The following is a 27,981-nucleotide window of genomic DNA, read 5'->3' on the forward strand; positions in this document are numbered from 1 at the left end:
GTTGTGTCCGCCGAGAACTGAAAAATAAATGTTAAAAAAAAAAAAATTCTCTCTCTCACTCTCTCTCCATGTTAAAAATTCTCTCTCTCTCTCTCTCTCTCTCTCTCTCTCTCTCTCTCTCTCTCTCCCTCTCTCTCCCTCTCCTCTCACTCTCTCTAAAAAAAAAAAAAGAAAGCTAAATAGAAAAAAAGATTTTTCAAAAAAAAACCTTAGATGTTTTGAAGCAACTTGATCTTGATTTTTAAATAACAAAACTTGATCCATACTTTACATCATACTTAATTAAACTCAAAATTGACCTGAGACCTAAAAGTAAAGCCCAAATCTTTAAAAATGGTGGGAGAAAATCTTTTGTGATTTAGAATTTGGTAAAAAGGTTTTAAGGTCCAATGCAAAAGGCATGACTTACAAAACAAAAATTTTATAAATTGGATTTATCAGTATTCAGACTCTTCAAAAGCAAATTTTAAGATAATGAAAGGACAAGCCACAGACTGGGAGAAAATATTTGCAACTTGCTTATCTGATAAAGTCTTGTTTTTAGAATATGTAAAAAACTCTCAAAACTCAGTAATAAGAAAATAACCCAGTAAAAAACAGGCAGAAGTTCTGAACAGCTTCATCAAAGAAGATAGATTGGTGGCAAATAAGCACATGAAAATATGATCAACATTATTAGTCACTAGGAAAATTGTAACATCACAAGAAGATACCACTACATGTGTGTGAGATATCTTTAGTGCAAAAGACCAGCAGAACCGAGTGTTGGTGAGGATGAGGAGCAGTTGAATCTCCAATATATTTTTGGTGAGAATGTCAAAGTGGTACAACTTTGGAAAGCAGCATTTTCTTAAGGACTTAAAACATACCTCTTATGTGACCTAGCCATTCCACCTGTAGGCATTTATCCAAGAAAAATTAATGCACATGACCATATAGAGATTTGTACACAAATCAACTGTCTTCATAATTGTGTATCAACAGACAAATGTGTGTGGTACAGTCATACAAAGGGATACTATTCAGCAACAAAAAGGATTGATCTATTGATATACACAACATAATTGATTCTCAGTATAATTGTGGTAAGAGAACAAAGCCGGAATAAAATGAAATCAACATTACATATTCCATGTATATGAAGTTCTGTAAAATATAAAATACAAATATTTGGAAAGCGGATCAGAGATTGCCTGGAGAACTGTGCCAGAGATGAATTTTAAAGAGACAAGGAAATTTTTATTGGTGACATATATGTTCCTTATCTTGATTGTGGTGATGGCTTCATTATTATGCATACATATTTTAGAACTTATTAAATTGCATACTTAAATACATACAATTTATTGTAAATTATTTCTGATGAAATCTATAAGAAGATACTTCTTCAACATTTATAGCATGCTACTGAAATTTCAGAAGTACATAAGGGACTCACTAATTTTAAATATAATTAATAGGGCTGGGGATGTGGCTCAAGCGCTAGTGCGTGCGGCCCGGGTTCGATCCTCAGCACCACATACAAACAAAGATGTTGTGTCTGCCGAAAACTAAAAAATAAATATTAAAAAAATTCTCTCTCAAAAAAATAAAAATAAATAAATAAAATTAATAATTGAACTTGATATGGTGGTCAAACATAATTTTAACTTACTGCAAAATTGAGAAACCAGTGATCCAATTTGTGTTTTCTGAAATTCTGAAGGAATTTTCAGAATGATATCATATGTTAGATTTTATTTTACCGTCAGACTAAAACATTGTTACCCTACTGAATGATAAATATAAAGGGAAAGAATGTTATAAGAGCCTTAAGTACAAAATGGAGGAAGTCAATAGATTTCTACTAGATTTGGGAGAAATTCTCATGACCTTGACTGGGTGGCTAGGTACCTACCATAGGTAGAATAATGACCCCCCCAAAATGCCTCTATTCTAATACATGGAATTTGTAAATCTGTCATTTTACAGGGAAGAAGAGACTTTGCAGATTTAAGACTTTGAAGTGAGAGATTATCCTGGATTATTCAGATGGATGGGTCTGATTTAATCACAAGGGTTCTCCTAAAATGGAGAAACTTTTCCTGTTGTGATTAGGGGGAGAGGTGACTGCAAAAGAATGATTGAAGAATTGCAACATTGTTGACTTTGATGATGGAGAAAGGGAACACCAGCCAAGAAATGTGAGCAGGCTGGGAAATCTTGGAAAAGGCCAGGAACTGGGTTCCCTCCTAGGGCCTCCAGAAGGAATGCAGCCCTGCTAACCCTTGATTTTAGCCCATTGGGAATCATTATTACAGAATGATAGGATAATAAATTTGTATTGTTTCAGCCCCTAAATTTGTGGTAATTTGTTATGTCAGTCACAGAAAACTGATGTAAAGGGGGGTAAAGCTCAGAATTAATATCCGCCTCCTACTCCCAGGGGGAGTTGCAGTGGAATGCTAACTTTGTAATACTGAAATAAGTTTTTCCATTCTTTAGAACTTATTTTCCCTGCCACCTGTCAAACCTCATTGTCCCATAAAGTAAAGCTTGTGTTTATTTATTGAAAAGTAATTCTAAATAGAAAATATCAGAACTGAAGTATCATTTTAGTCTAACCCTCTGAAATTTACAGATGGAGAAACTGAGCAGGAATCAAAGATTCCACAACTATTTACCAGTAGATCTGAGTTTCCTGGCACTTCCACACTTTAATGGTGGGGATTTAAGGTGGCCATAGTTTTGTTCTTTGTACGTAAGGATTTGTTCACAGACTAAGATGATATTTTTTTCGTTTATATTGATTGATTCCATGTGTTCACAAACCTTCAAATCATTCCAGAATTACAAAGGTATACAACCACAAACAGATGTTACACATTAGTTTTTGCTTTAAGTACAGGAAGTTTATTTTTAGAAATAATTAAAAATTTTAATTATTATTACTATTATCATGATGCTAGGGGATGAGAACAGAATCTTGTGCATGCCAGGCAAGTGATTTACCAGTGAGCTATATCCATAGCCCTCAAAAGTTAATCTTTAATATATTTTTAAATGCTTTAAGGAAATGATTATTCTGTGTCTTTAACTCTTTTTGTTACAAATTCTATCCTTGTATAGTTTTTTTTCCCCCCAATGGGCTTTGGGAAACATAATGAAGTTCTGTGTTGTTTTTTGGTACCAGGAATTGAACCCAGGGATGCTTAACCACCACGCCACATCTCTAGCCCCTTTTCTATACTTTATTAGAGACAGGGTCTCACTGAGTTGCTTGGGGCCTCACTGAGTTGCTGAGGCTGGCTTTGAACTTGAGATCCTTCTGCCTTAACCTTTCTAGCCACTGGGACTACAGGTGTATACTACCACGCCTGGCCTTGTTTTTGTTTTTATGGTCTTGAATTCTGGACTCAAGTGATCCTGCTGCCTCAGACTCCCATGTAGCTGGGACTGCAGGCACTTACCACTAGCAAAATCATATTTTAAACCTGCTTAATTTGTATTGTAGTGCTTTAATGAGAAAATACTGTTATAAGAGGATACAATGTTTTATACACTTTTATCCTAGAGTTCTTCCCACTGCATCTCAACTCTCTCAACCATCTTTTCTTCCTGTTGCTAGTTAGTATATACTCAGATTGATGGTAAGATGTGATCCTCTGTTCTTGATTATCCATGTTTACAACAAACTAGCAAAATAAAATAAATATGTGTTGTTATATGCATAGACATCGATAGATTTTAATTATGCTTGGATTTCTTAGCATTCTTGATTAGAACCCAATATTATTTTTACTTTTATTTTTTTATTTTTTTTTTAAAGAGAGAGAGAAAGAATTTTAATACTTATTTTTTAGTTTTCAGCGGACACAACATCTTTGTTTGTATGTGGTGCTGAGGATCGAACCTGGGCTGTGCGCATGCCAGGTGAGCGCGCTACCGCTTGAGCCACATCCTAGCCCTATTTTTACTTTTATAGTTGACACACAGTGTAATTTTATTCATTAGATTCTTCAGATTAAAATTTAGAAAAGTAATATAATCAATTCAATGATATTTTGGCATGAACTCTTACCAGCTGCTGTCTTACCAACTTTGCTTTGAATACTTTTGAAAATCACAGTTAATTTCACCTTTTATTGAGTGCTGCTTATATGCCATTTGCTTAAACTAGGTGGTGGAAGCAAAAAATGAATAGGACATATTCTCCACTGTATAGTGTGCCAGACTTGTCATATGTTACCTTGTTGGCCTGTTACTAGAAATCATCAGCATATTTGGAACTAAACTGGCCTTAAGAAATCAGCTCAAGTTAGTCTACTACTGTGGCATAGGTAGAAATTTTGATTTTTCTATCAAAAGCATGGACAAATAATAGAAGAATACAGGAGTTAGTTTGGTTATTTACTCTTACCAAAATAAGTTCCATGGAGACAGAAAATTTTCTGTTGTTTATAGCTATATCTCCTGTAGAATAGAGGAGTAGGTGCCCCTTAGGTATTTGTTGAGTAAATAGGTGAATGGTCCCTATTTATCCTCCAGCTTTTGTTTGTGTCCCTTCTTAGAGTCTTCTTTTTCCTGAGATGGCCACTTCCTCCCTTAAGGATATTTTTTGGCTTATATCCCATTATCCAGAATTTTGTCACATGGCTACATTTAGCTGCAGGGGAGGAAACTGGGGCTTTATTTTGGAGAGCTTTCTATTCAGTTAAAAAGTGGATGTTTTGGGGCTGGGGTTGCGGCTCAGTGGTAGAGCGCTTGCCCTGGGTTTGATCCTCAGCACCACATAAAAATTAAATAAAATAAAGGTATTTATTTATCCAACTGCGACTAAAAAATAAATATTTTTAAAAAGTGGATGTTTTATTATTAAGGGAGTTAGAGAAAGGAATATTGAAAATTTCTAGCTGCCTCTCTCACAACTTTAATAGTGATGTCTGTCAGATGTACCTTTGAGCCAAGCTGTTTCATGACTTAGCCTTATACAGCTTTTGAGAGATAAGTCAAGAAAAATATCAGAGAAGGTTCAGATTGTTGCCTCAGGAGGTAGAAAAGCAGGAAAGAGTTTTATTTGAACCATGGTATAGTATTGAAGGACAATGAGAGGAATAGTGCGGTGACTTCAGTTGCTTTCCAAATTGCCATAATCTTTTTAATCTAACATGGTAATGTTGCTGACTTCTTTCGTGACAGAATTTGAATTTTAAAACTATTCAGCTGTGCTGCCAAAGAACTAGTAATCAGAAGTGAGACTTGTACATTAAAGGTTTGTGAGCCGTTGGTTCGTTTGCTTAGTAGTAATAGCAAACAATACTTTTATCTTGATTATTATTATGTAGAATCTTCTGACACCCCAGTATATCACTATCACCCAAACTTCCCTCTTAAGCTTGGCCCCCTCTTTGATTGCCTTCTGGACATCTTGCAAGGACCCCTTGTACCACATGCTCCAGCTAGAGTTCTCTTGCTTTCCTTAGAAAGCAGTCCAAAATGTGGAACTAAAGTGAAGAGAAAAAAGTAAAAAGACCTAATGAATGACTTAAGTGAAGTGTATCATGTTTTTCCTCTAAGTTTGAAAAGATCATGAAAGTAATAGAGCAGTGTTAAACCATTTAAATAATACAAAAATAAAATTGAAGAAGTGAAATTTCCCTATTATCCCTACTCCTCACAAATCTCATTATCCAAAGGAAGCACCATTTTGATAGTGGGCATTTGATAAGTATCTTTGCAAATTTCTTATTCTACATATAGGCAAATATGTATACATATATGCATCTTGCCTTCTAAAATAGAGTCATATTACAAATTATTCTACAGCTTATCATTCACTTAATAGTAAATCTTGGATATCTTTCCATTTCATTCATGTCAGTGTTAGATGATTATTTATTTGGAATGGCTAAGGCCTAACTTGTTCTGTATTCATCAATTTTCAGAGTTTAGCTGTCTTAACTCCGAGGAACACGAATGATGAAAAAGACATTTTGGCATATGATATGTAATATTGTATAATTGTAATTCAGTGCTCTAAAATGATTACACCCACTGAAATCTACAAACATCTGAGAATCATGGTTGTTTTCTGCAAATAATTAAAATATACCATGCTGTTTGTATTGAATGTATTATCCCATTGACATCAATTGACATTTTTTTTTTTAATTGCTCTAGAAGACCAAATTATGACTGGGCACCATGCACCATAATAACACACTTCATTTATTACAATCATTCATTTTTAATAAATGAACATTTATAAAATTCTTTTCCAATTCAGTTGTTTGGATGTTTTTAATGCTTAGGCTCTTAGCTAAATGATTCTAAACTTACCCTTTTCAAAGACCACATAGTCTTCTTAAATTATGCATTTGCCCAATTTTATTTCAAAATTCTCATGATCATCCTCTTGAGGAAAAACTGAAATACTTTTGTTTAGTCATAACAGTTAATTCAGCTTTAACTTAAGCAATCAAGTTTCATTGATGAGCAAATCTATGACTATGCTTTTCCTTTTCTTGAATCACTACTTTTTTTTTTGTTTTGTTTCCCCTGGACTCTTTCCCTTACTTAAAGCATGTCTAGTTCTTTGCTCTTAAACCTTTGCTCTCCACGACCCTGTCAACCCAAAACATTTCATTTTACCCCTTTTTCCCTGGTGCTAGTATCAGATGTCTCACCTCTCATTTTTGCATCTTTATGTATTCTCCTTCTGCTTAACTTTTATGCTCAAAACATACTACTTTTCTCATATTTCCAGTGATTACATTCTCAACCTTTACCATTGTCTAGGGCCCTAGGGAAGTGCTAGGAAATACACAAAACTGGCATTTTTTCCCTTAAAAAACAAACTAAAAAAATTTTAGTTAAATACTTATTCATAGAAAACATCCCATTTTATTCTGTGTAGTATCCTTAGAAAGACTGAGTGAAAATTACATTGATGAACACATAAAGTGCTAAGAAATAATCTAATAATAAATACAATGAGTGTGTAGAAATGAAATACATCATTACCAATTTTAAAAAATTCCTTGAACAAAATAGTGAACTAAACAAAATAGTGGACATAACTGTTTATAATCTAAAATTTCCATCAGGAAAAAATATCTTACAATATAAAACAAAGTCAAAGATGAAAAACCAGAAAAAAGCCCAATGATTCACAGCCATATCTGGCTGCATAGTAGAATATTCTTACATGCTGTTTGAAACACTTTTGTCCTTGCCCCACCATAGGCCAATTAAATCCAGACCCTTTGGGAATGGAGTACAATATCAGTGGCTTTTTAAAGCTTCACAGATGATTCTAATGTTTAGCCCAGATTTAGAAAGATGCTTAAGAAACCTGAAGACCCAAAGTGTCCAAAGTCTGTCTAAAATGACTTCTAAAAGTAGAGGACAGAGACACTGAAGGAAAAGAAAGAATAGTAGAAAATTTTCTGGAGATTCCCAAAAACTTGTCTTTAGCAAAGGACCAGGATATTAAGACCTCTGCGGAAATGAAAGAGAAAGACAAATACCTAGACATATCCCTGTGATATACTTGAACTCCAAGAACAAAGAACATTATTATGTCTTCTAGAGGGGAAAAAAACGAGATACACCGAGGTCTAGAGGGAAAGAAACCTGACTGGCTCCCTGATCCAAATCCAGCTCCTGCTCTCATTACCAGATGTTCTCCACTGAACTCTTCAGCCTACTTCTGTGCTTTCTGGTGCCAACTCCAGACCCAGAGCTTCTCCAGGATCCCTTGGAAAGAGCTGCTATTGATATTGGGAAGACAACTTGCTTCTCTTCTCTCCTTCAATCTGATCTCTGCTTCTAGCTTCTAGGAATTTCCCCAAAGTTCTAGTGCAGTCATATATAATTTTGTTTTCATCTGAGAGTTCTGTAAACTTCAAAAACTTTTTTCGGTATCCATCTTGGAGAGAGAAAGTTGAGGACTTGTCTTTTAATCTTTTTGAGGCCAAATTGGGCACAACCAAATTAAGAGGGAAAATATTGTATTCTGGTTAATTTTTTTTCTTTTTAAAAATTCAGATGAACTTTATTTTATTTTTGAATGGAGTCTTTCCTAAGCCTACCAGCAAAGGAATACTACTACTACTAATAACAACAACCAATAACATTATCAGGTGGTTATCATGTTCTAGTCACTGTTCTACACTCTAAACAGGAATTAGCTTATTTTTCCTCTTGTTCATTCTTTATTGTATACTGTTTACATTTGGATATTCTAATATTTTCTAGTTTTTTTCCTATTAATATAATCCTTTGCCTCCTACTTATTTAAAAATGATAATTCATCCAACTAAGCAGTCAAATATTTTATGTATTTAAGACATAAATTAAAGGGAGAAATAATTTGTAGTTATAGATAAAGCTTCCATTTAGGATTCTCTTTTTTCTCACCTGTCTTCCTGACTGAACATCTCAGAGGTTTTGGCCTATGAAGAATTGATGTTGTAATCACAGACAGAAGTCTGATTTACGGCTTGGGAAAGTACTTACTAGATAGGTGAGAGAAAGGAGGATTAAGAAGAGAAAAAGGAAGGGCTGGAGATATAACTCAGTTGGTAGAGTGCTTGCCTTGCACGCAAAAGGCCTGGATTCAATCCCCAACACCACCCCCAAAAAAAGGAAGAGAAAAAGGAAGGAGAAATTAATTCTGATTTTCTGTTATTTTTGTTCTGACCACAGGTTTGTTTCTTTTTAAATTTGCATAAAATATACATAAAATCTATTATTTTAACCATCTTAAGTGTACAATTTAGTGTCATTAAGTACATTCATAATGTTGAACAACCATCACCACCATCCATTTCCAGAACTTTTGCATCATCCCAAACAGAAAGTTCTCATTAAACAACTCCCCATTCCCTCCTTCTTGCAGGTTCTGGAAATCTTTTTTTTTTTTTTTTTTTTTTTTTAGAGAGAGAGATTTTTTGTAATATTTATTTTTCAGTTATCGGCGGACACAACATCTTTGTTTGTATGTGGTGCTGAGGATCGAACCCGGGCCACACGCATGCCAGGCGAGTGTGCTACTGCTTGAGCCACATCCCCAGCCTTGGAAATCTTTATTCTACCTTCCGACTCCAAATTTGGCTATTCTAAGCCCCCTTGTTCATTTGTTTATGGCTTATTTCACTTTCAGGATAATGTTTTCAAGATTCTGTGTTGCAACATGTATCAGAATTTCCTTTTTATGGCTAGATAATATTATGTAACATAAGCACATATATGCACATACATGTATATTTTTTAATACACATATTTTTAAAATCTATCTATCTGATAATGGGACACCTGAGTTTTTTTCACCTTTTGATTGTTGGGAATAGTGATGCTATGAATAGTGGTGTACAAGCAAGCATCTGTTTAGGTCCCTGCTTTCAGTTCTGAGTATATGTATGCCTGGGAGTAAAATTGTTGGATTGAATGGTAATTCTGAATTTATCACTTTGAGAAATGACCAAACTGTTTTCCACAGAGGCTATACCATTTTACATTTCTACCAGCAATGTACAGGGGTTTCCATTTTTCTTTATCATCACCAAATATTTTATTCCTCATTGCCCCCCTTTTAATAACAGCCATACTAATGGGTATGAAATATTATTTCACCGTGGTTTTTGCATTTCCCCAGTCACTAATGAAGGTAAACATCTTATTTGCTTACTGGATATTATATATCTTATTATAGTTTACTTTTTTAAAAAAGAAAAATGCAGGCTAAGGATGTAGCTCAGTGGAGGAGCACTTGCCTGGCATATGGAAGGCCTGGGTTTGATCTCCAGCTCCAGAGAGAGAGAGAGAGAGAGAGAGAGAGAGAAAGCGGGGAGGGAGGGAAAGAAACGTGTATGAATATGCATAGGAATATTAGTATTCATTTCCCTGACCCCACACCAATGTGGAGGAAAGAAATTTCCTGAGGGAAAGTACATATAGATATACAGTTTCATGTAGATATATAGTCTATTTATGATCTTGTTTCTTCTTTTTTAGATGTATGTCTTATCTACAAATAGATAATAAACTTCTGTTTATTGGAGTAGAGTGTTTGAGAAAGTGCTGAGGTTGAATTTGCTTGTTAGTCCATCCTCATAGAAATTTTTAAAATTAAGATCCACTTATGTTGCATTCTGTTACAAGTCCTGGATATACCTCCTTCCTGTGTCTTTTCTTTCTTTCTTTATTTTTTATTTTTATTTTTATTTTTTTTTTAAAGAGAGAGTGAGAGAGGAGAGAGAGTGAGAGAGAGAAAGAGAGAATTTTTAATATTTATTTTTTTAGTTCTCGTCGGACACAACATCTTTGTTGGTATGTGGTGCTGAGGATTGAACCCGGGCCGCACGCATGCCAGGCGAGCGCCCTACCGCTTGAGCGGTAGCCACATCCCCAGCCCGTCTTTTCTTTATTTAATGTTTTAGCTATAGGAAGCTGAAAGCCAGTATGACCTAGACATCTGTAGTGCTTAGAAAGAATGCTGCTATAATTTTGAGTACTTCTAACAAAGTAGCCAGTTCCTATATTCTTTTTTGTCTTCTTTCTACACATTCCTGTTACACAGTACAATGGTCTGATAAAAGATATCTATATTTTAACAAAGAGAACAACAGCAGTAAGTAATATACATGGGAAATTAGTGGGAAAGGCTTTAAAAATAAAATCTTATTTGGGGGCCTCTAATAATTATTTGTGTTAAGTGAAGTTTCCAGTACACTGTTGATGAAATATTAAGCGTATTCTCATTTTTCTGCAATGTCCCAGGTGTTTGCTGACTAGCGCTTTGGAGAGTGCATGCTTATCTGGCATGTCCATAACAGAACGAACTGTGTGTTCCCTTTCTGGTGTTCTGGGTAGCAATTTCCCCTCTTTGAACAGTTCAGCACAGTAAGCTTTATCATAGATTAATATCCATAGCTACATAGTGATTTTTAATCCAGAATAAACCTAGGATGGGGGAAAGGAAGAAAAATCTGTATTGTAAATACAGTAAAACTGTCCTAAAGTTTTTTTTTTTTTTTGGGGGGGGGGATTGTCTGTCCTTTTTCAGATAATAACTCGATAAAGTAAAAAAGAATCTATTTATTTTTGGCTTATGAAAATCTATACTACTAATGGCCTAACTGGAATTAAGGGGAAATACTTTTTATTTGAATTTAAGTAAACCATTGTTTCCAAGAAAGCAAGGCTAGAGCCAAAAGAAACTATTTGGTTTAGTTAGTTTGTTTCTTATTTTTTTGCTCTCCGGGGTGGGGGGTAATCGGAATTGAACTTAGGGGCCTTTTACCACTGAGATACACCCCAAGTCCTTTTTATTTTTTATTTTTTAAATTTTGAGTCAGGGTCTTAAAAAATTGCTGAGGTTCCTGCTAAGTTGCTAAGGCTGGCCTTGAACTTGCAGTCCTCCTGCTTTAGTCTCCAGAGTTGCTGGGGTTACAGGCATGCCAGATTAGGAAAATGTTTCTTGACTGACAGTATTTTCATTCATAGTTTTTGCTGAACTCCAAATGATGAGCATTCAGAAGAAAGCATTGCGTTGTTTGGATGTGTTGTAGTCATCCTTACTTAATGTTTTATTATACTTTTTTTTTTTTGGCAACATTTGTACTTTGGAGCTTTCTCTCTCTTTCAGTGATTCTCAGAACAACAATTTTATGTATCAGTTAAAAAATGAATTTTAAAAAGTGGCAGATGTGATGACAACTCACCCCTAAATACTTAAGCATGTGTCTCCTAAGAACAAGAATATTATTCTAAATGAAATCACAATACTATTGCATATCCTAGAAAATTAACATCTTACACCCCTAAGAAGTTCACTGTGGATTTCCAAATTTTTCTGATTCTCCCCAAAATATCCTTTTGTCCCCCTAATCTAGGATCCAGTTAATGATTACCTGTTACACTTGGCTGTCATAGCTCTGTCATCTCCTTTAGTCTAGAACAAGCCTTCTATCTTTCTTTCTTTGGCAGTGGGATGATAATGGTGGTCCTTTATGATATTAACATTTTTTAGGAGTCTAGTCCACTTGTCTTGTAGAATGCTTCACAATCTGAAGCATTTCCTACTGCATCATATCAACAGTCACATTAATATGAGCTTATTTCACTCTTAGTGTTGTAGAGTTTGGTTATGATGCAAATCACTTTATCAGAAAGGTCTTTTTCCTTTTTTTAAATAAGTAATCCATGGAGGGCTGGGGATGTGGCTCAAGCGGTAGCGCGCTCGCCTGGCATGCGTGCGGCCCGGGTTCGATCCTCAGCACCACATATGGACAAAGATGCTGTGTCCGCCAAATACTGAAAAATAAATATTAAAGTTCTCTCTCTCTCTCCCTCTAAAAAAAAATAAATAAAAATATAAAATAAAATAAAGGTCTATCAACAATTTAAAAAAAAATAAGTAATCCATGGAATGACACTTTGAGACTGTGTGGCTCTTTTTCCAATAAATTTTCACCTGGTGTTTTTAATTTGTTCAATACTTTAAACCATGGCTTCCTGGGGGTCTACTGATGGATGTCACTGTATCTATAAGACCCTAGGAACTTTTTTTACATGCTTGTATTTTCTCAGGGATACAGGCATGAACTTTGAAATATTTAGAAGTTCTTTTCCTTCTGTTGTTGAGGTGCCTTCTATAAGTTTAGGCATTAGAAAAAAGTGTTACAAACAGTGGATTTCTGGAAACTGAGAAGCAACCCTGTTCATCTCATTTTTCTGATTATCCAGCCCAGCATTATATAGAGCTAGGTACTTAATTTTGGTTGTTTGTTTGAGAACGATTTGTTCTAGCCTTTTACTTATCCTGAGCCAAACATTTGGATCTTTTATGTTTGGTATAAACTGTGCTAAAAAATAAAGCAAAGGGCCTTAGCCCCTGGATTTTGGTGTTCTCTTTGAAGATTTTTTGGCATAGCAATATGATTTGTGTCTTTGTTGTCACTGAAGTAAACTTAGATCATTTGGAAATGAGTTAAAACATTACAATACATGTTTTAGTTATATTATACCAGTAAGATATTTTTCACAAGGTAAAATAGCTCTTTTTGATTGTGTAGACAAGGGTCTAAGAGGTGACTTAAAGGACCCTTAAGCCTATCATTAGCATAATGTGGAATAGATTCAGAAGTCTTTGATTCTTGATTTGATAACCAGGGAGCAGTGTGGAATTAATCATGGGAGTGGCCAGGTGAGTTTTGTTTAGCCTATTGATTAGCTGATGGGTAACATTGGTTTGCCTTGCGTGAAAAAATTGTCCACCAGGTGATATTTGAGTAGTATATTTCTTTTTTTTTTTTTTTTCCTTTGGTACTGGGGATTGAACCCAGAGGCACTTAATCACTGAGCGACACCCCCAGCTCTTTTTATATTTTTTGAGACAGGGTCTCACTAGGTTGCTGAAGTCCTCCCTAAATTGCCAAGGCTGACCTCATAGTCTTCCTATCTCAGTCTCCTGAGTTGCTGGGATTACAGGCATGTGCCACCATGCCCGGCAAATGGTATATTTTAAAAGTGTAAATACACCACTAATTCAGGTCACCCTATGAAAGTGAATATTTTAAATCTAATTATACAAGTAGTGGGGAAAGGCTTAGAGAAGTTAAAGTAGTCAATATATACCTGTTTGTTAGAAACAGGAAGAAAACAAGTTCCTTGCTTTTATCATTCTAAAAGATAAGGCATTCTAGGGAATCTAAATGTGAACAAAGCATGACTTTTGTTCTCAAGGACCTTTTAAATCCAGCAGATGTATCCTCTATAACAGTAAGGTATGGGAAGAGCTAAGAAAGTATAGAAAAGGAAAAAATGACCCCCACTTAGTCAAGGTTAGTATGATGGAGGTAACATTTGATGGGGAAAAAGAAAGTAACAAAAACATGGATGTGGAAGCACACAGGACTTACTATAGGAGAGGAATTGGTCTAGTTTGACTAAAGCATGAGTTGTATGAAAGTAGTGAATGCTAGACTTGAAAGATACGTTAGGGTTGGATTGTGAAGTGCTTTGAGTGCCACAGGGAAAACTTAATTCTGTAGGTAGTTTGAGCAGGAGAGGGAAAATGCCCTATAAAAGACCCCATAATGATGATAAATGCTTACACTTTTTTTAAAAAATATATTTTTTAGTTATTGATGTACCTTTTTTTTTAAGAGAGAGAGAGAATTTTTTAATATATATATTTTTTTAGTTTTCAGTGGACACAACATCTTTGTTTTGTATGTGGTGCTGAGGATCGAACGGGGGTCGCACTCATGCCAGGCAAGCGTGCTACTGCTTGAGCCACATCCCCAGACCAAGATGTACCTTTTTTAAAATTTATTTTAACACCCCAAACTGTGTACTGTCTCCATTTTACAGATGGGAAACTAGGGACTCAGCAGGATTAAGTATATTACAAGTGTCAACAGCTGGAGCTGCATTAAAACTCCATCAGATTATAAAGCCTGTTTGCCACCATAGTACATTGTCACTTCTTTTATCAAATCACCAGAGAAGTTCTTAATTTTCTGTAATAATATAGCTGTAGGAAAAGAATATTTTCAAAATTCTGAGAATATATATAATCACCACCAAACCTGATTTGTACCACTCTTTAATTTGGGACCAGAGCTAGATGGGAAATTAAAGAATTGGATGATGTTTTATTTCCATGCTTGATGACAGCAATACATGCTGATAGCAAATGTTTTTGTTTTTGTCATCACTAATTCAGGTCACCCTATGAAACTGAATATTTTAAATCTAATTACACAAGTAGTGGGGAAAATCTTAGTAGACTTAAGATTTACTTACTGGCCCTAAGTAAATCTTAAGTCTACTAAGTCTCAGTTCCCAGGGACATTTAAGATGCATGAAGAAGTAATTTTTCCCCTATCTAAAATATATTTCTTCTTGGCAGGGTTCCTGCTTACAAAAGACAATATGACTACTGATGAAGGTGCCAAGAACAATGGAGAAAGCCCAGCATCCACTGTTGCAGAACAAGGAGAAGATATTACCTCCAAAAAAGACAGAGGAGTATTAAAGGTGAGGCTACAAAGATGAATAACACAGGGAAATCTGCTATCTGGAAAGATTGATTATAAAACCTTTTTTGGGGGGCTGAGGTTGTGGCTAAGTGGTAGAGTGCTCGCCTAGTGCACGTGAGGCACTGGGTTCGATCCTCAGCACCACATAAAAATGAAATAAAGATATTGTATCCACCTACAACTTAAATAGATTCTTATTTAAGTTGTAGGTTCTTATTTCATCTTCATAACTGTGAGATTTTTATTTTTAATCTCAGATTGTATATGGTGAAACTGAGGCCCAGGTAGGTAGATTAACTTGCCTCAATATCCTGGAGATCCTGGGGTTCATCTCCAAGTTATATCAGATACCAAAATGCTATGTCCCCTTAACTTCAGAGTGTGTGTGTGTGTGTGTGTGTGTGTGTGTGTGTGTGTGAGAGAGAGAGAGAGAGAGAGAGAGAGAGAAAGGAGGGAATACTTCAAAATGTGTGTGTGAACAAAGGGATGCTCTACCACAACTGTATTCCCAGATCTTACCATTTTTTGAGACAGAGTCTTTCTAAGTTGCTCAGACTGGCCTCAAACTTGCAGTCCTCCTGTCTCAGCCTCCCTAGTTGCTAGCATTCTCAAGATTTATTTTTAACATGAAAATGTTTCTGGGTACAATGAAGATTTTTGGGGGGAGTTTTATCAGAGAATATATCTTAACTTTTGAATTAGCTTTCCTACTTAATAAAATAATATATGTGAATATCACTCTATAGTTAATCATTTTTACATTTATATTTTACAATGGTGTGAGAAAATCAGAGCACCTCTTGATTTTTCCATTTTATAAGTGAATTAACTGAAGCTAAGTAAGAGAAATCAGATGGCTTTAATCAAGTAGTTATTTCTTGTACACTGGTAATACATACAGGTTTTGTATAGTTTTCGTTTTTTTCCCAAAAAGGATTATTTAACACATTCTAATTATTACTACACAGAAATTTTAAAACCCTCTCATGTCTGCAGTAGCAAATCAGAATTTTTGAGGTTGTTTAATCTTGAATATGTGAAAGCCTTTCTTCTATGCCTAGGTCTCTTTTGAATATACACATATTCCTATTAGGTTGCTTTGTGCCAAGCCAAATTTGGGGAATTGGCAGCTGTGGAATAAGGGCTTTATGCTGTATTTTTACATCATGCTGTCTTCTTTCTTCAGAAGGTCTTCTCAGTCTTGTAACTATAATTACTCATCCCAAATTCCAGGATGTTTTCAGAGACAGTGGAGATTCTTTAGGCTGTCCTCAGCAGAATCTTCTACCTCATCTTTTTAGTCCTCATTTCCAGCGTCCCCAACTTGCCTGAGACTCTGGGTCTTATTGTGTTTTTTCTTGTTATAACCGAATACCTGAGATTGGGTAATTTGTAAAGTGTAGAGATTTATTTTGGCTCACAGTTCTAGAGTCTGGGAAGTCAAAGAACATGGTATCTGCATCTGCTTGGCCTCTAGCAAGCTCACTTCACAGTAGAGGGCAGAAGGGTAGGTAGGCACATGTGAAAAAGACAGCACAAGGGGTGGACTTGCTATAGTCCCTCTAGAACTAGAATTTACACAAGAAAGGCATTAATTCCACTGAACTACCTAATTGCCTTTTGAAGGTCCCACACTCCAATATCACCACAATTACAAATTTCACCACAAATTTCAGAGAGGACAAATCATATTCAAACATGCTTTGTTCTGGGGAATAAATCTAATAACAGGATTTTAAAGTTTGTAAGAAATATTTGTGATTGGGAATTCCATAAATTGTGTTACTTTTCACAGCCTCAGGTTCACTATGAGACTTCTGAATAATACCACCAATCTTGTAGAGTTATCAGGATAAGGAAAAACACTTAGCTTTTATAGTAATCTTTCTTTCTTTTTTTTTTTTTTATTGGTTGTTCACAACATTACAAAGCTCTTGACATATCATACTTCGAACAATAGTTTCAAGTGGGTTATGAACTCCCATTTTTACCCCAAATACAGATTGCAGAATCACATAGGTTACACATTCACATTTTTACATAATGCCATACTAGTGACTGATGTATTCTGCTACCTTTCCTATCCTCTACTATCCCCCTCCCCCCCATCTTCTCTTTCTATCCCATCTACTGTAATTCATTTCTCTCCTTATTTTTCTTCCAATTCCCCTCACAACCTCTTTTATGTAGTTTTTTATAACAGTGAGGGTCTCTTTCCATTTCCATGCAATTCCCCTTTTCTCTCTCTTTCCCTCCCATCTCCTGCCTCTGTTTAATGTCAATCTTTTCTTTCTGCTCTTCCTCCCTACTCTATTCTTAGTTGCTCTCATTATATCAAAGAAGACATTTGGTATTTGTTTTTTAGGGATTGGCTAGCTTCACTGAGCATAATCTGCTCTAATGCCATCCATTTCCCTGCAAATTCCATGATTTTGTCATTTTTTAGTGCTGCGTAATACTCCATAGTGTATAAATGCCACATTTTTTTAATCCATTCATCCATTGAAGGGCATCTGGGTTGGTTCCACAGTCTAGCTATTGTGAATTGTGCTGCTGTGAACATCAATGTGGCAGTATGCCTGTAGTATGCTCTTTTAAGGTCTTCAGGGAATAGACCAAGAAGGGCAATAACTGGGTCAAATGGTGGTTCCATTCCTAGCTTTCCCAGGAATCTCCATACTGCTTTCCAAATTGGCCGAACCAATTTGCAGTCCCACCAGCAATGTATAAGAGTACCCTTTTCCCCACATCCTCTCCAGCACTTGTTATTATTTGACTTCATAATGGCTGCCAATCTTACTGGAGTGAGATGGTATCTTAGGGTAGTTTTGATTTGCATTTCTCTGACTGCTAGAGATGGTGAGCATTTTTTCATGTATTTGTTGATTGATTGTATGTCCTCCTCTGAGAAGTGTCTGTTCAGGTCCTTGGCCCTAATCTTTCTTATTATTATATGATTTCAAATAAAGTACCAGGGCAAATTAAGTCAGCAACCATCTGGAAGATAAAAATTAGGTTTACAGTTTTTTTTACATGAATTTAACTCCAGACTTAGGCACAAGTTTAGTTGGCTGCAGAAACCTAAAGTGAGACCGTAGTATCACTTGTCAGTAAGAATGACCATCTGCCTCCCTGGTAGCATTCATCCCATATGCCCAGTTGTTTCTTTTTAGTCCTTTGAATGTAAATTCCAACTGATAACTGATTGTAGGCTCCTAGATTCCATATGCAGTTCATGAACATGAGCACTTTAAGAATTTCATGTGGTTTCTTTTAGATTAATTTTTTTAAACTTTTTTTTTCTTTTGAAGTCCTAGAAGGGCAGTATTTTTTTTTTTTTTTCCTTTAAAAACTGTTTGGACATTTGAGCTAGGAAAAGTTATAGAAAAGAAGTTCACAGTGTTTATATGTGGGGCAGGTTTCAGAGGATACACCTCAAACAATTTAAAAGCAAATAATATAGTTCGGTAAACAAAAACTCTTCTACAAAAGATGTTTATGTGTTGTTAATTATTAGCCTCTGTTATTTCCTAAAAATGGTTAATTTATCTAGATGATTGACAGAATAAATTACACCACCACTTGCCTAAATAAAATAAGATTTCCCTTTCCAAGAATTGACCAACTGCATTAGGAGGTTGCTCTGACAATAACAGAATAAATATACTGGATTTTATGATAACTAAATATTTTTTTATCTTGGAGCTTTTTTTGGCATTTCCCTTACTAGAAAACAAATTATTCAGTATCATGTCAAACTGTGCAATGATAACTGATGTTTTTTACAGATTAAATATTTTTCTTTTTTTTTTTTTTAAGAGAGAGAGTTTTTTTTAATATTTATTTTTTAGTTTTCGGCAGACACAACATCTTTGTTTGTATGTGGTGCTGAGTATTGAACCCGGGATGCACGCATGCCAGGCGAGCGCGCTACCGCTTGAGCCACATCCCCAGCCCTAAATACTTTTCAAATAATGAGAAGTGTAGCCTGTTACACCAGGATGTTGGGCTTTCTGAAATTAAACCAAACTAGCAGAATCTAATAAGAAGCTAATGTTTTTAGACAAAGAGGAAAGTAAATGAAATCACACCTTTGGATCTTTGTTTTAGACTTTTTATTGATTGTTTTTGAGTCATTTTGGTCTAATTTAGTTTGTATATGGACTATCTAATGTTTTAAGAGATTTAAAGGTAAACAGTATAGGGCTTTAAGCAAGATTTATTGTTTAATTCTTTTGAAGAAATAAATAGTGTAATCAGCAATAAAATAGAATATTACATAAAAGGTCATGTCCTTACAAAAGATAGTTTTCTAATAGGGACAGTTATTGAAAGAACTCTGAACAGATAGAGTAGATTTATAAATATGCCTGAGTGGCTTGGAGTAGATTGTTACCTTTTTAATTATCTAATTATAAGTAAAATCTTTCTGTTTCTCAATTTTCTTTTTTTCCCCTAGATTGTCAAAAGAGTGGGGAATAGTGAGGAAACACCAATGATTGGTGACAAAGTTTATGTCCACTACAAAGGAAAATTGTCAAATGGAAAGAAGTTTGATTCCAGTCATGATAGAAATGAACCATTTGTTTTTAGTCTTGGCAAAGGTAAGATGGTGTTTTCTGAGTTGTATTTTGGTTAGATTTATTACTATTTGTACTAAATAGGAGCAGTGGAATCTGTCCTTGCCAAAAGAAGATACTTTAGAACAGTAATATTACCCATGGATTTCTGGTTTTCTCTGAGGTCCTTTTCAGGGGTTATTACATAATGATGATTATTTTCATAACAATGCTAAAATGTTATTTGCCTTTTAAATGTGTTGACATATGCACTGCAGTGGTAAAGATTGCTGGTGTCTTAATGTGAATCGAGGGATTATGGTATTTTTACTACCTCTCATTCACCATTTATATAGTGGAAAAAAAGCTAATTTTCAACATTGGAATGTCTTTGATAAATCAGTAAGAATTACTAATTTTTCTAAAATTCAAGGGGCTTCTCTTGATTTACTACTCTGTGATAGGGAAGAAGCACAGAGCATTGCTGCCATTGAAGACTCTCATGGTCTAAAAGAAGAGCACTTGTGAGCTTTCTGAACTTTTTTTTTTTTTTTAATAAATGGACACAATACCTTTATTTAAAATTTTTTTTTCAGTATTTAATTTTTAGTTGTAGTTGGACACAATACCTTTATTTTGCTTGTTTACTTTTATGTGGTATTGAGAATTGAACTCGGGCCTCGAATGTGCTGGGTGACTACTGTTAAGCCACAACTCCAGCTCCAATATCTTTATTTTATTTGTTGTTTGTTGTTGTTTTTTTGATTTTTTTGTTTTTCTTTTTTTTTGTATACAAAGTATATTCATACCAATTCGTGTACTTTGGATAATAATTATCATCACATTCCACCATCATTTATAACCCAATGTCCCCTTGTTTATTTTTTATATGATGTTGAGGATTGAACCCAGCTTCTCACATTTGCTAGGCAAGCCCTCTATCACTGAGCCACAACCCCAGCACCCTCAGCTGACTTTTTTTTTTTAATTTTTGTAATTGTAGATAGATAGCATACATTTATTTTATTTGTTTATTTTTATGTGGTGCTGAGGATCAAACCCAGTGCCTCACACGTGCTAGGATAAGTACTCCACCACTGAGCTACAGCCTCAGCCCCACTAACTGACTTTTATGAAATATCATTTTTACTTGAAAGGGCAAACTGTGGTTATTCAAACTTGATTATTCGGTATTTTGGCAGATATTTTCCTGAAAATGAATGAAGTGAGCCTGTCACTTCGAGGAAAAGAACTGACAATGCTTGTTGCCATTGAATTATTGTTTTGAAAAATTTGTGTTTACTATTGTGAGCTTAATAGCTTCCCAAAATTTAAGACAGTTCTGATGAGATCAGTGAGTGTTAATGAATATGATATTTTTTACTTTATACAATGAAAAGTATTATAATTTGAAAGAGTTATGTATATATAACTCATTAAAATTTTCTCAGTGATCAATGCAGGATGTATAAGGTCATGTGTAGATAAATAATTGATTTAAAGTACAAGCTAAACCAGTGGATTTTGATGTAAGACAATATGAAAAGTTCACTGGTATGCTTTTAGATTTCACAATGTGACTAACCATTAATATACTTTTGACACAGTGTCAGATGGTTATATTCACAGTTATCTGCTATTAAAGTACTCCTACCTTTTCAACTATCTCTTTGTAGGTTTGAACTTTTTTTCATGTACTTCAACTAAAATTAGAACAGATGAATACAGAATTAGATATGAGAATTCAGTTCTTAAGTCAAATACATTTTACATTTGTAAAGTTAGAAAACAATGCTATTCTTTTCACTAATTTTGTTTTGTTTTGGAAAATAGTTATTTTTATAAAATTAAGTGATTTATGTTAATATGGGGTTGTTTTACAATGAATTATTAAATAACTTTTAGTTTTAATATTAATCAATGGATGTACCATGTAAATAAAAGCTCTTTTTAGTCCTTAACTTATCTATTTATTTATTTTAGTATGAGGATAGAACCTAGGGCCTTCTACATTTCTACTATTGAGCTATTATATCTGCCACCCCAGTAGTAATTCTCAGTTTTCAATATGAGGAAGAAAAGGTTGAGAACTTCTGTTTTTAAGAGTTAAATATGATTTTTTACCTATTTCTTTTCAAGTATGTTAAAATGTCATTTGTTTTGGTATTCTTATTTCCTTTAATCTTGTAAGAATAAGAGTTCATACCTAAAATTTAATTTTGTGGACCATTTGACTTGTTGGATGCTAGTGGCTGAATTATAATGTCTTGTCTTTTTGTTTGCTATAGGCAGGTCTAATTCATTTCTAGATTAAGTGTGAGATGTTAAAACGGTTAATTCCCCCTATCTACCATCCATGGTTCAGGGTTGACTATAATTCCTTTCTCTTTATGATTCTATTGATAGTTGAATTGCTAACCAAACATAGATCTGGAAAAGGAACCAGTAAGCAATAAAGTCTTTCTACCTCTCTATCATTCCGCCTTCCCTGGTGACATGTGTTTGTGTGTCATGGTGATATGTGTTTCCTGCCCACCTGTGTTCTTTCCAGGCTTTTGTGCTAGCTGTGCCACTATCCCCCTTCTTCTTTAGGTCTTTAGTGAGTTAATGGCTGTGATAATAATTTGTGTTTGATTAAGATAGCAATCAAAATAAAAAATGGTCTTTCTCTGACATAGCAGATAATTATGACAGTTATTTTTTAGTTTTTTTTTTTTCTTTTCTTTTGGTGATTTAGAGAAGTGAACCCTTCTGTGCTACCAGAATGGCTATGGCATCATTATTTAATTTGGATAATCTCAGAGTGACCAGCCTCATTAGATCTCCTTGTTCTTACTGTCCCCCAAATGATTACTCTACCTTTAGAATTTCTGTCTTGAGGAAATTGAAGATTTAAGATAACAGGTCATCTCTCAGCAGTTGTCTTGGCAAGTAGAGTTAAGAATTGCTGAGAATTTATGCTGCTACCTTCTCTGTCCAGATTTTCTCGGTAAAATACTATAGAGAATGAGTCTTTCATGTTTCCTAGAATTTTAACAGAATGAAAAGATTTCCTGAGTTCTTTTTTAAAAATACAAGTTGAAAGAAAAAAATTGGCAACTTTCAGTTGATTTCGTACCTATGATACACCTGTGTAGAGACAGTATGGTTTTATGGGAGGAACATAGAGCTGGGTGGTAGGAAGTTGGGATTCCTGTCTTCTTTGTTTCCTGTGGTAAGCAAGCATGAGTAAACCACCTAACCTTCCCTGCTCCTATAAATAAGAATCTGTAGAGCATGTTAAGAGTTCTATTCCAACAGCTTTTGTAAAGAATGCAGGTACAAAGTCATAAAGACAAACACCAACACAGTAACAGACCTTTAAAGACAACTGTAAAGTGGCCTATCTATCCTAATTAGAAATATTAGGAAAGAACAATGTATATCCTAAACCCTTTGTAACACAATGTATTTTTCTATAAAACAACAAGCAGGGTCTGGGATTTTGGCTCAGTGGTAGAGCACTTGCCTAGCATGTGTAAGGCACTGGGTTCGATCCTTAGCACCACATGTGTCTATCTACAACTAAAAAAATATTTTTTTAAAAGATAAAATAGTTTAAAAAAAACCCAACAAGCATTAGTTAGGTAGTTTAATTCACACATGTAGCAGTAGCCACTTAAACAAAATGAAAAAATAATATAGAATATAGCATAAATACTATCTATTGAATTCTCTTGACCCCTTCTAGTTTACATCTCCAAAAGAAATACATAAAAAAAATATTTCAGAAGCTGTTCTATGCTAATTTTGGGATTCTGTATGACTTCAGTGTTTTAAATAGAATTATAAGAGCCAGTCTGTAAAAGTCACATTTAAGAAAAATACATATCAGGGGCTGAGGCTGTAGCTCAGTGGCAAAGTGCTTGCCTAGCATTTGTGAGGCACTGGGTTTGGTCCTCAACACCACGTAAAAATAAATAAATAAAATAATTTTTAAAAACTTGTTTTATACAGCTAACAAAAATTTTTTTAAAAATGAAAAAAGGGGCTGGGGTTGTGGCTCAGCAGTAGAGTGCTCGTCTGGCACGTGTGAAGCCCTGGGTTCGATCCTTAACACCATATTAAAATAAATGTATTGGGTCTAATTAAAACTAAAAAATAATTTTTAAAAAATGAAAAAAAAAAAGATAAGGTACTGTGCTAATCAGCTGTTTGTTACTGTGACCAAAATGCCTGACATAAACAACTTAAAGGAAAACTTGTTTTGACTCATAGTTTCAGAAGGTTTAATTTACGGTTGGCTGGCTCCACTGCTTTGAGCCTGAGATGAGGCAAAGCATTATGGCAGGAGGGCATGGCAGAGAAAAGCTGTTCACCTCATGGTGGCTGGGAAACTGGGCAGGGGAGGGGGAGGAGTGTGCATGTACCAAGGATAAGAAATAGAAATACTTTTCCAGGATCTACCTTCTAATCCATTACTAGATGAATCTATTAATGAATCCATTAATAGATCAGAGCCCTCATGATCCAGTCACTTCCCCAAAACCCTACCTCTGAACACTACTGCATTGAGGAACAAGCCCACACATGAGTCTTTAGAAGGTGTTCCAGATCCACACCATTATAGGTCGATACACAAATCTGAGCTATACTGACACATAGTACATTTTCGTTACTTTTTCTGTACCATCTTTTAAACTTTTATTTTCCTCATCTAAAGTGAGGATAATAATTGTGTATACTGTTATTACATACTATTAAATATAATGTTACCCTATGATGTTGAGATTAAGTAAGGTAATGCATATCATTGCTTAGCATTCAGCCTAACACATAGTAAGTAAGCACTCAGGTATTTATTAATATTGTCACTGTTTGGGTTCTTGACTGGTAAGAACTGTGTTATAGCAGTTTGGGTCCTAATTCTATTTATTATGCATGCATACAGGCATTTTGAAACAATGCTTAGCCAGCTTTTTTACTCCCAGAACATTAGGAAAGACAAAAAAATGAACTGGATATTATTACCATGGAATATGTTACAGAGATTAAGGTGAGGAGATGGATCACTGAGTTTTCTTGACTGAATTTTACATGTTCTGAATTCCTTAAACTATATCCATAATTCAGTTAAAAAGGAGTTAAAATGAGCTGGGTGCAGTGGTGCATGCCTGTAATCCTAGAGGCTTGGGAGGCTGAGTCAGGATGATTGCAAATTCAAAGCCAGCCTCAGCAACTTAGCAAGACCTTGTCTCAAATAAAAATGAAAAACATTTAAAAGGGCTGGGATGGGGGACAGCTAGGGATGTAACTCGGTAGTTAAAGTGCCCCTGGTTCAATCCCTGGTACCAAGAAAAAAAAAGTTAAAATGAAAATGGCCTAGGTTTTCATATGTACTTCTAAAAAAGGAGTTTTGTTTTCTCCCATCCTCCCTCCTCTTGCCAAAAAAATTTCATTAAAATGAAGGAGATAGATAGATTTTGGAGATGAGTTATTCTATTCATATTCTTATAAATAAATCCAAGAACACTAAAGTCTTACTGCCTCCGTGCTCACCCCTAAAAAGGTGTGGAAAAAATGGATTCTATTCTAATAGCATTGCTTTTTTTGGGGGGGGGGGTGTGCTGGGGATGGAACCCAGGGCCTTGTGCATACGAAACAAGCACTCTACCAAGTGACCTAAATCTCTAGCTGAAAAATAGATTCTCTTCTGAGAATCTTGATATATGACTAACTTGAAGATAAAAATCCTGTTATGGGGATTGGGGATTGGGGTTGTAGCTCAGTGGTAGAGCACTTGCTTAGTGCATGTGAAGTACTGGGTTCCAGCCTCAGTACTACATAAAAATAAATAAAATAAAGGTATTGTGTCCATCTACAACTAAAAAAAAAAAATTATTAAAAAAATTATATTTTCCACTCAGATCTGAGAACTAAAAGAAATAAACCAACAATTTTAGATTTTTCACATACCTATAGTTCCCTTTTATTATTGAGATTAAATCAAAATGAAGTAAATATTTTTTTTAAGTACTTGCAGTATAGGCCAGGGGCCTTATACATACATGTATTATCTCATTTAATCCTTGTGCTAATTCTGTTATTTTTTAGATTCTCTATTCAACCTATCTAATGTAGTTTAGGTGACAGTTATTAGCATTTGTGTTTAAGCCTCTTTGAAATATTTTATTGAGAAATTATTTACAGATGTTAAAATTTATCTTTTTAAGCAATTACTGAATTTTGTTAATCTATAACTACCACCATAATCAATTTTTTCAACCCTAAACATGTTCTTATATCCTTTTGCAGTCATTTGTCTTCCTTAACCTTAGACCCTAGGCAATCAGTAATCTGATTTCTGTTATAATTTTGCATTTTGTAGAATTTAATATAAATAGAATTATATATTGTTGGTATTTGACTTCTTTAGCAATTATTTTAAGATTCATTCATGTTGAATTGCTAAGTCGTGTTTCACAGTAAAGAAATGTCACTGTGTATCCATTCAAAAGTTGGACATTTTGTTTGTTTCCAGTTTGGGGCTATTATAAATAATGTTATGAACATTCACATGTGTATCTTTATGTAGACTTATATTTTCATTTATTTTGGTAAATAAATACCTGGGAGTAGCCTTGCTGGTCATATAATTTATAAGTGTGCGTTTTTATGAGACACTGACATGTTAATTTTCAAAGTGACTACCATAACCAGAATGCATGAATTTCAGTTTTTTACATCCTCATTGCACTTAGTATTGTCAGTTCTTTTTAATTTTAGCCATTTTAGTAGGTATGAAGTGATATTTCATTTGTTTCTTGTTCACATTTCCTTGGTAATTAGAAGGTATCTTTTCTTGTTAATGTTTGTATATTTTCTTTTCTGAAATGTTTGTCCAAACTTTTGCCCTATTTAAAAGAATCAGTTGTTTGTCCTACTGAGTTGTACTAACAAGACAAGAACTTTGACAGATATGTATTTGGCAAGCATATTCTCTTGGTCTCTTTTCAGCCTTCTCCTTTTCTTAATTGGTTTTTCAAGAAACAGTAGTTATTTGGATGAAGTCTAGCTTGTCAAATTTTTTCTTTTATTGTTTGGGTACCTACTACAACCATTTTTGTTTTGGTTTCTTCTGGGTTTTTGTTTGTATATGAGAAGACTGATATACAGAGGTGTTAAGGAATTTGCCCATAGAGAGACAGCGTCAAAACCAGGATTCAAACCCAGTTTCTCTGAAATTATATTAGATCTTAAGATTTAAAATATAAGCCAAGCCAGGTTCAAGAACAAAGGAGGTCCTAGTCAACAGAATGTGCTAAGTGGCTGCTATATACCAGACATTTTATAAAAATGAGACATTATAGTTAATGAAGTTTATCAAAAGCAAAATTAGTGCTGTAGTATGCTTGATATTATGGGCCTAATTCCTATCGTAAAGCTTTGTTTTTAGTTTTTGTGGTACTAGGGATTGAACCCAGGAGAGCTCTGCCTCTAAGATATATTCCCAGCGCTGGCCCCCTCCTTTAAAAAGTTTTGCTAAATTGACCAGGATTGTCTCAAACTTGTGATCTTCCTGCCTCGGCTTCCTAGTAGCTAGGATTACAGACATGCATCACTGCACCAGCTGAAGTATTTTTTTTCTCATATACTTAAAAGTATATGAGAAAAAAAATATGAAAATTCATGTATTAGTAATGAATAACCATGAGGCTAACCCCACACTGAGTTATTTGTGGTTCAGCCAGGTGCTCCCTTTAAGTTTCCATTGCTATTCTTACTCCCACATAAAAATATTCTTAATAAATTGACTTTACATTCAGTTTAGGGAAATGCAGGATTTGTAAGGAAAGATTTTAAGGAAAAATATTTAATTTTTCTAACCTCCAAAAGAATTTGAACCAGAAAAAGATAATATACTTAAAAAAATTACTTTCTTTGTTTTTACCTGGTACTTTACACTTTGAGGAAGCATGCTAAGTTGATACCAGGGAAAAGCCAAATTACGCAGACAGAACGAGTAGGCTGAGAGAAGCTAAGCAAATTTCTAACTCTATTTACGTTCATTATTGCATCATGATTACATTTCTTTATTGTGTACAATCTTGTGTTGTAGTTCTTTGGGAAATAAAAGTGATCAAAATAGGACCTTTTCCTTCAAGCAAGCGTTTAATAGTTCACCCTGGCAGAGTTGATGCTATGGCTGTCCTGGAACAGATAATGCCATCATATACATTTTCTTTCCCTGTTTGTTTTAAATTATAAGCTGTAAGGATAGAGAGAAGTCATCCTGTGATCAGTTTCTTAGAATTAGAGAAATGGCAAAAATAGGATGAGGTATTAGAAATTATGAGCACTTTAAAAGTGTTCATAAATTAATTTGTTCAATTTGTGATCAGGTACTTTTGGTA

The 27,981-nt window shown here is 34.6% G+C and overlaps 1 protein-coding gene across 4 annotated transcripts in view; it reads left to right on the top strand.

Moving 5' to 3' along the window:
• Fkbp5 (FKBP prolyl isomerase 5) overlaps positions 1–27,981 on the top strand; it is a 110,156-nt gene that overhangs the window by 32,561 nt on the left and 49,614 nt on the right. For 3 of the 4 annotated variants that reach the window (XM_078020128.1, XM_078020129.1, XM_005318774.5), the window contains 2 exons: positions 14,900–15,027; positions 19,489–19,633. In XM_078020128.1, coding sequence (XP_077876254.1) covers positions 14,923–15,027; positions 19,489–19,633 — 250 coding nt within the window. In that variant the 5' untranslated portion in view covers positions 14,900–14,922. Of the gene's footprint in view, positions 1–3,842; positions 3,913–14,899; positions 15,028–19,488; positions 19,634–27,981 lie in introns of all 4 variants that reach the window. The other variant, XM_078020127.1, reaches the window with a different exon arrangement.

The sequence above is a fragment of the Ictidomys tridecemlineatus genome, chromosome 8, assembly GCF_052094955.1.
Source record: "Ictidomys tridecemlineatus isolate mIctTri1 chromosome 8, mIctTri1.hap1, whole genome shotgun sequence".
NCBI lineage: Eukaryota > Metazoa > Chordata > Mammalia > Rodentia > Sciuridae > Ictidomys > Ictidomys tridecemlineatus.